This window comes from Balaenoptera musculus, chromosome 3, assembly GCF_009873245.2.
Source record: "Balaenoptera musculus isolate JJ_BM4_2016_0621 chromosome 3, mBalMus1.pri.v3, whole genome shotgun sequence".
NCBI lineage: Eukaryota > Metazoa > Chordata > Mammalia > Artiodactyla > Balaenopteridae > Balaenoptera > Balaenoptera musculus.
In genome coordinates, this window is record NC_045787.1 from 152,071,449 (window position 1) to 152,086,158 (window position 14,710).

Below are 14,710 nucleotides of genomic sequence, written 5' to 3' on the forward strand. Positions count from 1 at the left end.
CTGCCAGGAGCGTGAGGGGAAGGGTTTTGGGGAGAGAGGCTAAGGAACCTGGGGCTGAAGGCTTTCACCAGGCATCCTGTGGAAATGTTAGGCTCTGGCCTCCATTTCCCTTCCCACCCTTCAGGCATCATTCCCAGTCTCCTTCCTGTCACTGTCAATACACCCTTGGCCTTTGGGCCTGGCCCTGTGGGCCTGGCTCTACCTCAGGGGGTTCTCTTTTTCTGCAAAGGTGCCCACCATACCCCTTTCATGCAGGGCCCCCAAAGATTCTCCAGGGAACCAGAGATAGCACAAGGCACCCAGGTCACAGAGACTGGGGTTTGAACCCGCTGCTTCCTCACTGGGTGACTGCTCTTACACTCCCAGGATCACTTTGGATTTCAAACACCAAATGGGGCCCATAATGCTGGTGCCTGGTGCAAAAGAGGAATCCACTCTGTGCTTATTCCCTTCCCTTCCTGGTGACCCAGCATGCATCCCTCACTTTTGGTAATGATGACGAAAGGTCGCCTGACCCTCCTTTGCCCTGCAGAGCTCCCTGGGGCCGGGGCCTGTAGAAAGGAGCCCTCTCGTGTGTGTCATGTCATCTCCGTGATTTCCTTAGGGTCTTACTACCCCAGGCACCGCCACTAGGGATACCCCAAACTGCCAAACCACATAAACTTAGCCAGGAAGAGTCTTATGGACTAACCTGTGAAAGGTCCATGAACTTGGGGGGTGGGTGGTGGTCACCTTCGTTTTATTACTTTTGAGTAAAGCTAACACAGGCTCCAGTGTTGTCAGTTAAAGGCCTTTCAGTCCTGGCACCAGGGATCATCCTAATTGGTGAATTCCTGCCTTATATGCAAGGGATCTCGCCAAGGACTGCAAGGAATGCAGCCCCTTGGAATCAGCTAAATATTGCCCCTGCAGAGTCATTATGTACTTGGTTAATTTGGTCAGTAAATTGTTCATTTTTTGTTTTTAAATCCAGGCAACATTCAAAAGTACATGAGTCTGGCTAAATAATAGTAATCAAATGGCCACTTCTCTCTTTGATGGTTGAAGCACCTGCACAGTGCCAGCAGCTGTGTACCTGTGACCTCACAGCAACTTCCGTCTACTTTCCTTTCCTCTGAGGAAACAGAGGCTCAGGGATGTAAGTGGACTTTGCAGGGTAATCCAGCCAGTGTGGGCCTTGGCACTTGGTCTATGCTGTTTATGGTCTGAGATGTTTACAGCCTGGGCTATTCTTAAGCAGTGTGGCCTGCCCTCTTTTCTGTCTTTATGAGGTCTCTACTCTCTGCTCAGCCACCTGTCTGTCCATCCATTTGACCACCCACATGCTAAGCAGCTGCCCCGTTTCATGCCTGAGCTGGGCTCAGCCAGGAGTGCCTCTCTGAGTGCTTACTATCTATCAGGCAGGGTGTGTCAGGTTGTTTATAAACATTCTCATGAGAATGGAAATAAGTAAAATAGAAAACTAACAGGAGAGAAAAAAACCTTTTGAAAAGGTTAATAAAATTGATAAATTCCAAGACTAAGTAGGCGAAAATACAATTTATCAATATTCTACAGACATTAAAAGGATAACAAGGGATTTTTATGAAGTACTTTATACCAATACATTTGATAAAAGGAACAAATGCTTGAAAGATAAAACCATAATTGACACAAGAAGAAGTAGAAAATCTGAACAATTCTATTTCTGTTAAAGAAATTGAATTTATAATTAAAAACTTTCCCAGAAATAAAATGTCACGTGGCTTTCCTAGTGAATTCTATCAAATATTTAAGAAAGAAACACTATTGCACACTCATTCAATAAGCAGATTTAATATGTGTGGTAATAAATGCTGGAGACAATGTGGATCAATAGAAACCCTTCTGATCTATGTGTGGGAGTGTAAATTGGTTCGCCAGTTTGCAAAACAGCTGAGAATTATCCAGTGAGGTTGAATATATATACTTGCAGCATATCCTGCAAAGGAGCAGTCCCATTGCTGATGTGTCCCCGAGAGAATTGTGTGTGCATGTACTCCCAGACCCCTGCTCTAAGCAGCAGTAACTGGAAGCAACCTATGTTCCATTGGCAGGAAAATGGAAAAATAAATTATGGAACACTCATATATGAACAGTCAGAGAGCAGACTCTTAGAAACATTGTATGGAGGTAATCTTCATCCATCATGGTAAGTGCAAAAAATCAAGTCACTAGTACTGTACAGAATGACGCCATTTTTTTTTGTTATTTTTTTTGGCTGCGTTGGGTCTTCATTGCTGCGCACGGGCTTTCTCTAGTTGCAGCAAGCGGGGGCTACTGTTTGTTGCGGTGCATGGGCTTCTCAATGTGGTGGCTTCTCTTGTTGCGGAGCACGGGCTCTAGGCGCACTGGCTTCAGTAGTTGTGGCTCGTGACTCTAGAGCGCAGGCTCAGTAGTTGTGGCGCACAGGCTTAGTTGCTCCGTGGCATGTGGGATCTTCCCGGACCAGGGCTCGAACCCATGTCCCCCTGCATTGGCAGGCAGATTCTTAACCACTGCACCACCAGGGAAGTCCACACACCATTTTTTTATAAAACTTAAAAGCAATTAAACGGTATAGTATATTGTTTAGGGATACGTATTTCTGGGATAAATTTTTTTCTTGTAAGATATATACTCTTAGCAACTTGCAAATATACAGTACAGTATTGTTAACTATAGTCGGCATGTACATTACATGCCCAGGACTTATTTATTTTATAACTGGAAGTTTGTCCCTTTGACCCCCTTCACCCATTTCACTCACCCCCACCCCCACCTTGGCAACCACCAATCTGTTCTCTGTATCTATGAGCTCAACTTTTTGTTCTGTTTTGTTTTGTTTTAGATTCCACATATAAGTGAGATCATACAGTATTTGTCTTTCTCTGTCTGACTTATTTCACTTAACATAATGCCCTCAAGGTCCATCCGTGTTGTCACAAATGGTAGGATTTTATTCTTTTTTATGTCTGCATAATATTCCATTGTATATATATAAATATACCACATTTTCTTTATCCATTAATCCATTGATGGACGCTTAGGTTGTTTCCATGTCTTGGCTATTGTGAATAATTCTGCAATGAACAGGAGGGGGCAGATATCTTTTTAAGTCAGTGTTTTTGTTTCCTTCGGGTGAATACCCAGAAGTGGAATTTCTGGATCATATGGTAGTTCTATTTTTAATTTTTTTAGGAACGTCCATGCTGTTTTTTAAAGTGGCTGCACCAATTTACATTCCCACCAATAGTGCACAAGGGTTCCCTTTTCTCCACCTCCTCACCAACACTTGTTATTTCTTGTCTTTTTTATAATAGCCACCCTAACAATTGTGAGGTGATATCTCATTGTGAATTTGATTTGCATTTCCCTGACGATTAGCGATGTTGAACATCTTTTCATGTAACTATTGACCATCTGTATGTCTTCTTTAGAAGAATATCTATTCAGATATTCTGCCCATTTTTAAATCAAATTGTTTGTTTAAAAAAAAACATTGTTTTTTGCTGTTAAGTTGTATGAGTTGTTAAAAAAAAATTCCAGATAGTGGGAATGATGAAAGTAGGGTGGGTTGGGAGGATAGCACAGGAGGGGTTGACAACATTCCACCTCCCGACTGGGTGGAGAGCCTCCAGGCATCTAATTTGTTATCATGCTTCATAACTTATATGTTACAGATAATTTTTTTATGTAACAAACATTTCATAACAAAATCACTTTAAGTGAATGCTAAAATGTTGAAAGGAGTTCTCACATTTTCTTCCCAAGTTCCTCATGTTGGTCTTTACTCTGGGGACACACTTCCTACTTTGGAGACCACTAAGTTAATCAAACCACCAGATCACCGGGGTACTGCTCTGCAGCAGGCCCTGGCGCAGGGCGGCAGTGTCCCCTACCTCATGCGTGGGTGAGAGAGGGCCATAGTCAGGGTCAACTCAAGAGAGGCTTCCGGGAGGAGGCTATACCTCAGCTGCTCTGGAAGGTCAAACAGCAGTTAGGCAAAATGTGGTGGTCAGGTAAGCAAGGAAGAAGGAGCCAGGGTCCAGGCCCCTGGCACGAGAGACCCTGGCAGCTCAGTGCCTGCTCTCTATATCTTGGCTGTGAGCAGCTTGAGGATAGGCACTGGCCCACTCTGTCACTGCCATCCTGCACAAGGCTGGAAGCACAGCTCAGGAGGGCTCTCTGGGCCTTCTGAACCAGCCACTGCCCAGTTTCCCTGCCAATCCTCAGCAGGCCCAAAACACTAGAGAGCAAGGCAGAGGAGCCAAGAGGGAGGACCCCAGGCTCCGAGGGGCAGAGCAGGTCACCCTGCACACTCACACACCTAGACACCACCTGGGCAGGCGGATTTGGGTATGTGCCTGGCTCTGATCCTCAGAGAAGGTTATCCATGATCCGGAGCCCTGGTCGGGAGGGGCGATCCGCTTGTGACATATTTCCATGAGGATGGTTGAACTCTCCAGTTCCTTCACATTTAATGGCAGTATCCATCAGTCATGTGGGAAGGCTCCCCAGCTCAGGAGTTCTGACAACCGGCTGCTCTGACAAACCCCTTAAGAATAAAACATTGCACACTTGGTGGTTTGTGTGAACGTGTGCAAGGGGGATTGTCGAAAGGGTTAAGGAGGCTGAGACGACAGTGTGTGTGACAGCTGCTCCCCTGATGTCAATTGCAGGCCCCCAGTGGCCTATGCTTTGAGAACAGATGTTTCTGCATAAATGCAGCCAAATTCTTTTAGCACTTTGGATGAAGAAAAGGACTTTAAGTGTCTGCATGTTGCAATTCTGAAATGTTTGCCAGGGAAAATGTACTTATAATTTGCAAATAGCGTGTAAGAAGAAGGAACAAGTTAGGTTATTGCACCATACATAACCAATTTCATGAGCAGAGTCATTAACAGATGCACATTGCATATAACAAATATGATCAGTGGCCACTCACCTTAATGAGGAATGCCCTCATTCCTTCCTATGACCATTTTCACCCCTGGCTCAGACAGGGAGGGCAGCCCAAGGTCACATGGCACCCAGGCCCCCTGCAACTTTCAGGAGGAAAGTCACAGACTTTCCTTTTTTTTTTTAATTTTTATTGGAGTATAGTTGATTTACAATGTTGTGTTACTTTCAGGTGTTCAGCAAAATGAATCAGTTATACATATACATGCGTCCACTCTTTTCCCATGTAGGCCATTAGAGTATTGAGTAGAGTTCCCTGTGCTATACAGTAGGTCATTATTAGTTATCTATTTTATACATAGTAGTGAGTATATGTCAGTTCCAGTCTCCGAATTTATCCCTCCCCCCCCTTACCCCCTAGTAACCATAAGTCTGTTTTCTACATCTGTAACTCTATTTTTGTTTTGTAAATAAGTTCATTTGTACCCTTTTTTTAGATTCCACATATAAGCGATATCATATGATATTTGTCTTTCTCTGTCTGACCTACTTCAGTCAGTATGATAATCTCTAGGTCCATCCATGTTGCTGCAAATGGCATTATTTCATTCTTTTTTACAGCTGAGTAATATTCCATTGTATATATATACCACATCTTCTTTATCCATTGCTCTGTCGATGGACATTTAGGTTGCTTCCATGTCCTGGCTATTGTATAGTGCTGCAATGAACATTGGAGTTCATGTATCTTTTCAAATTATGCTTTTCTCTGGATATTTGCCCAGGATTTGGATTGCTGGGTCATATGGTAGCTCTATTTTTAGTTTTTTAAGGAACCTCCATACTATTCTCCATAGTGGCTGCACCAATTTACATTTCCACCAACAGTGTAGGAGGGTTCCTTTTCTCCACACCCTCTCCAGCATTTGTTGTTTGCACATTTTTTTGATGATGGTCATTCTGACCAGTGTGAGGTGACCTCACTGTAGTTTTAATTTGCATTTCTCTAATAATTAGTGATGTTGAGCATCTTTTCATGCGCTTTTTTGGCCATCTGTATGTCTTCTTTGGAGAAATGTCTATTTAGATCTTCTGCCCATTTTTTGATGGGGTTGTTTGTTTTTTTGACATAGAGCTGCATGAGCTGTTGTATATTTTGGAGATTAATCCCTTGTCGGTTGCTTCATTTGAAAATATTTTATCGCATTCTGTGGGTTGCTTTTTCGTTTTGTTTATGGTTTCCTTTGCTGTGCAAAAGCTTTTAAGTTTAACTAGGTCCCATTTATTTATTTTTGTTTTTATTTCCATTACTCTAGGAGGTGGCTCCAAAAAGATCTTGCTGCGATTTATGTCAAAGAGTGTTCTGCCTATGTTTTATTCTAAGAGTTTTATAGTATCCAGCCTTATATTTAGATGTTTAATCCATTTGGAGTTTATTATTGTGTATGGTGTTAGGGAGTGTTCTAATTTCATTCTTTTACAGGTAGCTGTCTAGTCTTCCCAGCACCACTTATTGAAGAGACTGTCTTTTCTCCATTGTATATTCTTGCCTCCTTTGTCATAGATTAGGTGACCATAGGTGTGTGGGTTTATCTCTGGACTTTCTATTCTGTTCCATTGACCTATATTTCTGTTTTTGTGCCAGTACCATACTGTTTTGATTACTGTAGCTTTGTAGTAAAAATTTTTTTTTCTTATGGAAATTCTCAAAAACTTAAACATGTAAAGAATAGGATAAACATGAACCGCATGCATTCATCTCCTGGCTCCCACACTATTAGCTCACAGCCCATCTTCCTTTATTTGTACTTCTGTCCTGTTAGGTGTTTAAAGCAAATCCAAGACACCCTATCATTTCCCCTGTCATAACTATGATATGCATCAAGGAACTGATAGGGATTTTATTTATTAGCATCATGCCATTGACACACCTAATGAAATTAATAATAATTTCTGATTATTGTCTAATAGCCAGTCTATAATCAGATGCCCCAATTAATTCAGAAATATTTTTTTATAGTTGGTTTGTTCAAATCAGGATCCTAGCAAGTTTCACACATTGGACTTGATTTTTATAACTCTTAAGTCTCTTTTATTCTATAAATAGTCCTCCCCCCCCACCTTTTGGTTTTTTGGGGGATTTTTTGGTCTTCATTCCATTGATTTCTTAGAGAAAAGGGGACATTTGTCCTGTAGAGTGTCCCATGTTCTGAATTTGGTCTCCTTCTGATGTCAGTGAACTTGTTTGTCTATCCCCCATACTTCCCTAACCAAGCAGTTTGATCTAGAGCAGCACTGTCCAGTAGAAATATCATGGAGCCCTATGGGTAATTTGAAATTTTCTTGTAGCCACATTAAAAAAGGTGAAATTAAGATTAGTAACATACTTTATTTAACCAAACATATCCAAAGTATTATCATTCCAACATGTAATCAATATAAAAGTTAGCAATTATATATTTTAGGTTCCTTTTTCATATGGTCTTTAAAATCAGATGTGCATTTGTGCTCATAGCACATCTCAGTTTGAATATTGTGTCATTGTAAATAACTAATCTGTATTTCAATTTCATAAAAATTAGTTGAAAAGTTGAAAAACATACTTAAATGTTTTCTAACAACTATCAAATATCACATTTTATAAACTTCTTTTTTAAACATGTGTATAACTGACATACAGTAGACCCTCATGACACATGTAAACATGTAAACACTCATGAATCCATCACCACAATCAAAATATCCATCTACCTACTTTCACTCAGCAAAATTATTTTAAAGTATATCCATGTTGTTGTGTGTATCAACAGTTTCTTCCCTTTCATTGCTGAGCAGGATTTCTTTTGGTTGGATGTGCCACAACTTGTTTATGTGGTAGACAGCATTCTAAGATGGCCCCCAGGATTCCCACTCCTTGGGGTACATGTGCTGGATAATCCCCTCCCCTCGACTGTGAGAGGGACTTGTGAATATGAGATTTTAGGCTATTAGGTTACATTATATGCCAGAAGGGATTTTGCAGATGTAATTAAGGTCACTGGCTAGTTGACTTTGAGTTAATGAAAAAGGAGATTATTCTGGGTGGGCCTGACCTAATTGGGTTCTTCTGGAAGTCAGACAGGTTTAAAGCCTCTCCTTTTGGCCATGAAGGTGCAAACTGCCATGTTGTACAGAAGGTGGGTGGCCTCTTAGAGCTGAGGGCCTCAGTCCTGCAACTGCAAGGGATTGAATTCTGCCAGCCAGCAGTGAAGTAGGAAGAGGAACCTAAGGCCTAGATGAGATGGCAGCCCTGCTGGCACCCTGATTTCAACCTGGTGAGTCCTTGAGTGGAGGACCCAACCAAAATGTTCCAGGATCATGACCCAAAGAAACTGAGAGATAATTAATTTGTTTAAGTTTTCAGTAATTGTATTCTAAGTTTATGGTATTTGTTACAAAGTAATAAATATCAAATACATGTATCCATTGCATCTGCTGATGGACATATGGGTTCTTTATGCTTTGGGACTATGATAAATAAAGCTGCTATGAACACTTACATGCAAATCTTTGTATGGATACCTGCTTTCATTTTTCTTAGATAAATACTTGGGAGTGGAATGGCTAGGTAATATGGCAAGTTCATGTTTAACTTTTAAAGAAACTGCCAAATTCTTTTCCAAAATGGTTGAACCCTATAACAATGTATGGAAGTTCCACTTGCTCGACATCCTTGCTACACTTGGTATTGTCAGTCTTTTTCATTTTATCTGTTCTAATAGTTGTAGAGAGGGATCTCATTGTGGTTTCAATTTTCATTCACCTAATGGCTAATTATTTGGACATCTTTCCTTATGCCTATTTGCCATCTGTGTATCTTCTTTGATGAAATGTCTGTTCAGATATTTTGCATATTTAAAAATCAGGTTTGTTTTGTTATTACTTTTTGAGAGATCCTTACATGTTCTGGATACAAGTTCTTTTTTTTTTTTTATAAATTTTATTATTTATTTTTATTTTTGGCTGCATTGGGTCTTCATTGCTGCACGCAGGCTTTCTCTAGTTGCAGCAAGCGGGGGCTACTCTTTGTTGCAGAGCATGGGCCCTAGGCCTGCAGGCTTCAGTAGTTGTGGCGCACGGGCTTAGTTGCTCTGTGGCATGTGGCATCTTCCTGGACCAGGGCTCGAACCCGTGTTCCTTGCATTGGCAGGAGGATTCTTAACCACTGCGCCACCAGGGAAGCCCTGGATACAAGTTCTTTATCAGTAAGTGATTTATAAATTTTCCCCTTAGCATGTGACTGTCGTTTATTTTCACAGTGTCTTTTGAGGAACAGAGTTTTTAATTTTGATGAAGTCCACTTTATCCATTTTTTCTTTTCAATTATGTTTTGGTGCTTAAGGAATTTTTACCTAACCCAAGGTTACAAAGATTTTTCTCCCATATTTTCTTCTAGAAACTTTATAGTTATAGGTCTTACTCTTAATCTGTGGTCCATTTTGAGTTAATTTTTGCTTATGAGGGGAAGAATGTATCAATATCAGTTTTTTTGCATCAGATAACCAATTGTTCCAACACCATTTATTGAAGTGACCATCTTTCTTAACTGAATTGCATTTGCATTTTCTTAAAAAATCAATTAACCATAAACTTGTGGGTCTGTTTCTGGCCTCTCTGTTGTATTCCAGTGATCACTTGGTCTATCTTGATTTCAGCACCCCACACTCTTGATTACTATAGCTTTAAAATAAGTCTTGAAGACAGGAAGTGTAAGTACTCCAACTTTGTTCTACTTTTCCAAAGTAGTTTTAGATGTTCTCGTTCCCTTGCATTTTGAAATAAATTTGAGAATCAGCTTGCCAATTTCTACCATCTATAGATCAATTTGGGAGAATTGACAAGAATATTGAATTTTCTGATTTATGAACAAACATTTATTTAGATCCTTAATTTCTCTCAGAAATGTTTTATACTTTTCCAGGTACTCTTGCACATCTTTTCTCAACTTTAGCCTTCAGTACTTTTTTATCTATTGTAAATCATATTTTTAAATTTCAATTTTCAATGTCTTGTTACTGGTAAATAGAAATGCAGTTGATATTTGTATATCGATCTTGTACACAGCATCCTTGCCAAACTCATTTATTAGTTACAGTGCTTTTAAAGGAATTTCAACATAGATGATTGCATCATTTACAAATAAAAATAGTTTTATTTCTTCCTTTTCAATCTGGGTGCCTTTTATTTCTTTTTCTTACCTCATTGCACTAGTGAAACCTCCAGTACAGTGTTGAATAGCAGTAATAAGAGTGGACATCCTTGCCTTTTCCTGATCTTAGGGGGAACACATTCAGTTTTTCAATATTTGGTATGATATGAGCTGTAGTTTTCTCACAGATGCCCTTTATCAAGTTGGGAAACTTCCTTTCTATTCCTAGATTGCTGAGAGTTTTTTATCAGGAATGGATTTTGAACTTTGTCCAATACATTTTGGCATCCTTGAGACGATCATATGGTTTTTCTTTTTTAGTCTGTTAATATGGTAAATTACAAAGGTTGTGTAACCACAACCTCATCTAGTTCCAAAACATTTTTATTACTGCAAAATAAAACCCCATGCCCCTTAAGCAGTTGCTCCCAACTCTGCCCTCCCCCAGCCCCTAGCAGCCACTAATCTGTTTCTAGCTCTACAGATGTACCTATTCTGGATATTTCATATAAATGGAATCATACAGTATGTGACCTTTCGTGTCTGGCTTCTTTCACTTAACGTTTTTGAGGTTCATCCATGTTGTAGCATATATCAGTACTTCATTGCTTTTTATGGGTGAATAATATTCCATTGTATGTATATACCACAATTATTTATCCATTCATCTGTTGATGGACTTTTAGGATGTTTCCACCTTTTGGCTATTGTGAATAGTTCTGCTATGATCATTCATGTACAAGTATTTGTTTGAGTACCTGTTTTCACTTCTTTTAGGTATATAACTAGGAGTAGAACTTCTGGGTCTATGATTAACTTACTGAGGAAGCACCAAACTGTTTTCCATAGCAGCTGGCCATTTTACATCCCCACTAACAATGAACAAGGGTTCCAGTTTCTTCATATCCTCACCAACACTCATTACTTTCCATTTTGTTGATTATGGCCATCCTTGTGGATGTGAAGTGGTATCTCATTGTGGTTTTGATTTGTATTTCCCTAATGACTAATGATGTTAACCACCTTTTCATTTGCTTTTAGGCCATTTGCAGATCTTCCTTGGGGAAATGTCTGTTCAAGTCATTTGCCTGTTTATTTTTTAAATTGGGTTGTTTGTCTTTTTGTTGTTGAATTGTAGGAGTTCTTTATATATTCAGGATACTAGACCTATATCAGACACATGATTTGCAAGTATTTTCTACCATTCTGTAATTTGTCTTTTTAATATTCTTTATTTTATTATTATTATTTTTTTGTCTGCATTGGGCCTTTGTTGCTGTGCGCGGACTTTCTCTAGCTGCGGCAAGCAAGGGCTACTCTTCGTTGCGGTGTGTGGGCTTCTCATCGCAGTGGCTTTTCTTGTTGTGGACCACAGGCTCTAGGCACACGGGCTTCAGTAGTTGTGGCTCGCGGGCTCTAGAGCACAGGCTCAGTAGTTGTGGCGCACGGGCTTAGTTGCTCCGCGGCATGTGGGATCTTCCCAGAACAGGGATCGGACCCGTGTCCCCTGCACTGGCAAGCGGATTCTTAACCACTGTACCACCAGGGAAGCCCTCATATTCTTTATAATGCCATTTGCTGCACTCAAGTTTTTAATTTTGTTTTATCCATTTGTTCTTTTGTTGCTCATACTTTTGGTGTCATATTTACAAATCCACTGCCAAATCTAATGTCATGAAGCTTTCCCCTTATGTTTTCTCCTAAGAGTTTCTTACTTTTAGCTTTTATATACAGGTCTCTGATCCATTTTGAGTTAATTTTTGCATATGGTGCAAGGTAAGGGTCCAACTTCTTTTGCATTTGGATATCCAGTTATTCCAGCACCATTTGTTGAAGAGACTGTTTTTCCCTATTGAATGATCTCAACACCCTTTTTAAAAATCGACTGGCCATACATGTATGGGTTTATTTCTGGACCCTTGATTCTGTTTCATTGATCTGTATGTCTGTCCTTATGCCAGTACTGCACTGTTTTGATTACTGTAGCTTATAGTAAGTTTTGAAATCGGGAAGTGTGAGTTCTCCAGCTTTGTTTTCACAATTCCATATGAATTTTAAGATGGTTTTTTGATATCTGCAAAAATGGCCATTGGAATTTTGGTTGGGATTGCATTAAATATATAGATCACTTTGAGTAGTATTGCCACTTTTATGATATTAAATCTTCTAATCTATGAACATGAAATATCATTCCTTTTATTTAGGTTTTCTTTCATTTCTTTTCAACAATATTTTATAGTTTGCAGTGTACAAGTCTTTCACCTTCTTGGTTAGATTTATTCTCAGATATTTTCTTCTTTTGGAGGCTATTATAAATTGTATTCCCTTACCATCACATCAAAAAGAATAAAATACCTAGGAATAAACCTACCTAAGGAGACAAAGGCCAGTACTCTGAAAACTATAAGACGTTGATGAAAGAAATAGAAGACAACACAAACAAATTGAAAGATACACCATGTTCTTGGATTGGAAGAATCAATATGGTCAAAATGACTGTAATACCCAAGGCAATCTACAGATTCAGTGCAATCCCTATCAAATTACCAGTGGCATTTTTCACAGAACTAGAACAAAAAATTTTTAAATCTATATGGAAACACAAAAGACCTCAAATAGCCAAAGCAATTCTGAGAAAGAAAAACGGAGCTGGAGGAATCAGATTCCCTGACTTCAGAGTATACTACAAATCTACAGTAATCAAAAGAGTATGGTACTGGCACAAAAACAGAAATATAGGTCAATGGAACAGGATAGAAATTTCAGAGATAAACCCACGCACCTGTGGTCAATTAATCTACGACAAAGGAGGCAAGAATATACAATGGAGAAAAGACAGTCTCTTCAATAAGTGGTGCTGGGAACACTGGACAGCTACATGTAAAAGAATGAAATTAGAATATTCTCTAACACCATACACAAAAATAAAATCAAAATGGATTAGAGACCTAAATATAAGACCTGATACTATAAAACTCTTAGAGGAAAACTTAGGCAAAACACTCTTTGACATAAATCGCAGCAAGATTTTTTGGAGCCACCTCCTAGAGTAATGGAAATAAAAACAAAAATAAATAAATGGGACCTAGTTAAACTTAAAAGCTTTTGCACAGCAAAGGAAACCATAAACAAGACCAAAAGACAACCCTCAGAATGGGATAAAATATTTTCAAATGAAGCAACCGACAAGGGATTAATCTCCAAAATATACAAACAGCTCATGCAGCTCTGTGTCAAAAAAACAAACAACCCAATCAAAAAATGGGCAGAAGATCTAAATAGACATTTCTTCAAAGAAGACATGCAGATGGCCAAAAAGCACATGAAAAGATGCTCAACATCACTGTTATTAGAGAAATGCAAATCAAAACTGCAATGAGGTATCGCCACACACCGGTCAGAATAACCATCAAAAAAATCTGCAAACAATAAATGCTGCAGAGGGTGTGGAGAAAAGAGGACCCTCCTACACTGTCGATGGGAATGTAAGTTGGTACAACCACTATGAAGAACAGTAGGGAGATTCCTTAAAAAACTAAAAATAGAGCTACCATATGATCCAGCAATCCCACTCCTGGACCTATATTGGAGAAAACCATAATTCGAAAAGATACATGAACCCCAATGTTCATTGCAGCACTATACAATAACCAGGACATGGAAGCAACCTCTGTCCATTGACAGGAATGGATAAAGAAGATGTGGTATATATATACAATGGAATATTACTCAGCCATAAAAAAGGATGAAATAATGCCATTTGCAGCAACATGGATGGACCTAGAGATTATCATACTGAGTGAAGTAAGACAGACAAAGAAAGACAAATATCATAGGATATCACTCATATTTGGAATCTAATTTTAAAAAATGATACAAATGAGCTTGTTTACAAAACAGAAATAGAGTTACAGATATCGAAAACAAACTTATGGATACTAAAGGGGAAATGTGGGGGGAGGGATAAATCAGGAGTTAGGGTGAACATACACACACTACTATATATAACATAGATAACCAACAAGGACCTACTGTATAGCACAGGGAACTCTACTCAATATTCTGTGATAACCTATATGAGAAAAGAATCTAAAAGGTATATGTACATGTATAACTGAATCACTTTGCTCTACACCTGAAACAAACACAATGTTGTAAATCTACTATACTCCAAGAAAATTTTTTTTAATTTAAAAAATAAATAGGGATGTCCCTGGTGGTCCAGTGGTAAAGAATCCGCCTTCCAATGCAGAGGATGTGGGTTCGATCCCTGGTGGGGGAACTAGGTTCCCACATGCAGCGGGGCAGCTAAGCCCACATACCACAACTGCTGAGCTCACATACCTCAACGTGAGAGTCCGCGTGCTGCAAACTACAGAGCCCACGCACTCTGGAACCCATGCGCCACAACTACAGAGCCCACGTGCCCTGGAGCCTGCACACCACAACTAGAGAAGGGAAAACCCACACGCCACAGCTAGAGAGAAGCCCACATACTGCAATGAAGAGCCTGCGCACCGCAACGAAACATCCCGCATACCTCAACGAAGATCTCACATGCTGCAACTAAGACCTGACACAGCCAAAATAAATAAATAAATAAATAAAAATAAAAAATAAAAG

General features: G+C 39.5%; 1 protein-coding gene across 8 annotated transcripts in view; it reads left to right on the forward strand.

Moving 5' to 3' along the window:
* RASGEF1C (RasGEF domain family member 1C) overlaps positions 1-14,710 on the forward strand; it is a 105,502-nt gene that overhangs the window by 17,118 nt on the left and 73,674 nt on the right. Inside the window, exon 2 of one of the 8 annotated variants that reach the window (XM_036848890.1) lies at positions 2,076-2,170. The exons of the other annotated variants lie outside the window; for them this stretch is intronic. Coding sequence (XP_036704785.1) covers positions 2,168-2,170 — 3 coding nt within the window. The 5' untranslated portion in view covers positions 2,076-2,167. The remainder of the gene's footprint in view (positions 1-2,075; positions 2,171-14,710) is intronic. 8 annotated transcript variants of the gene reach the window in all.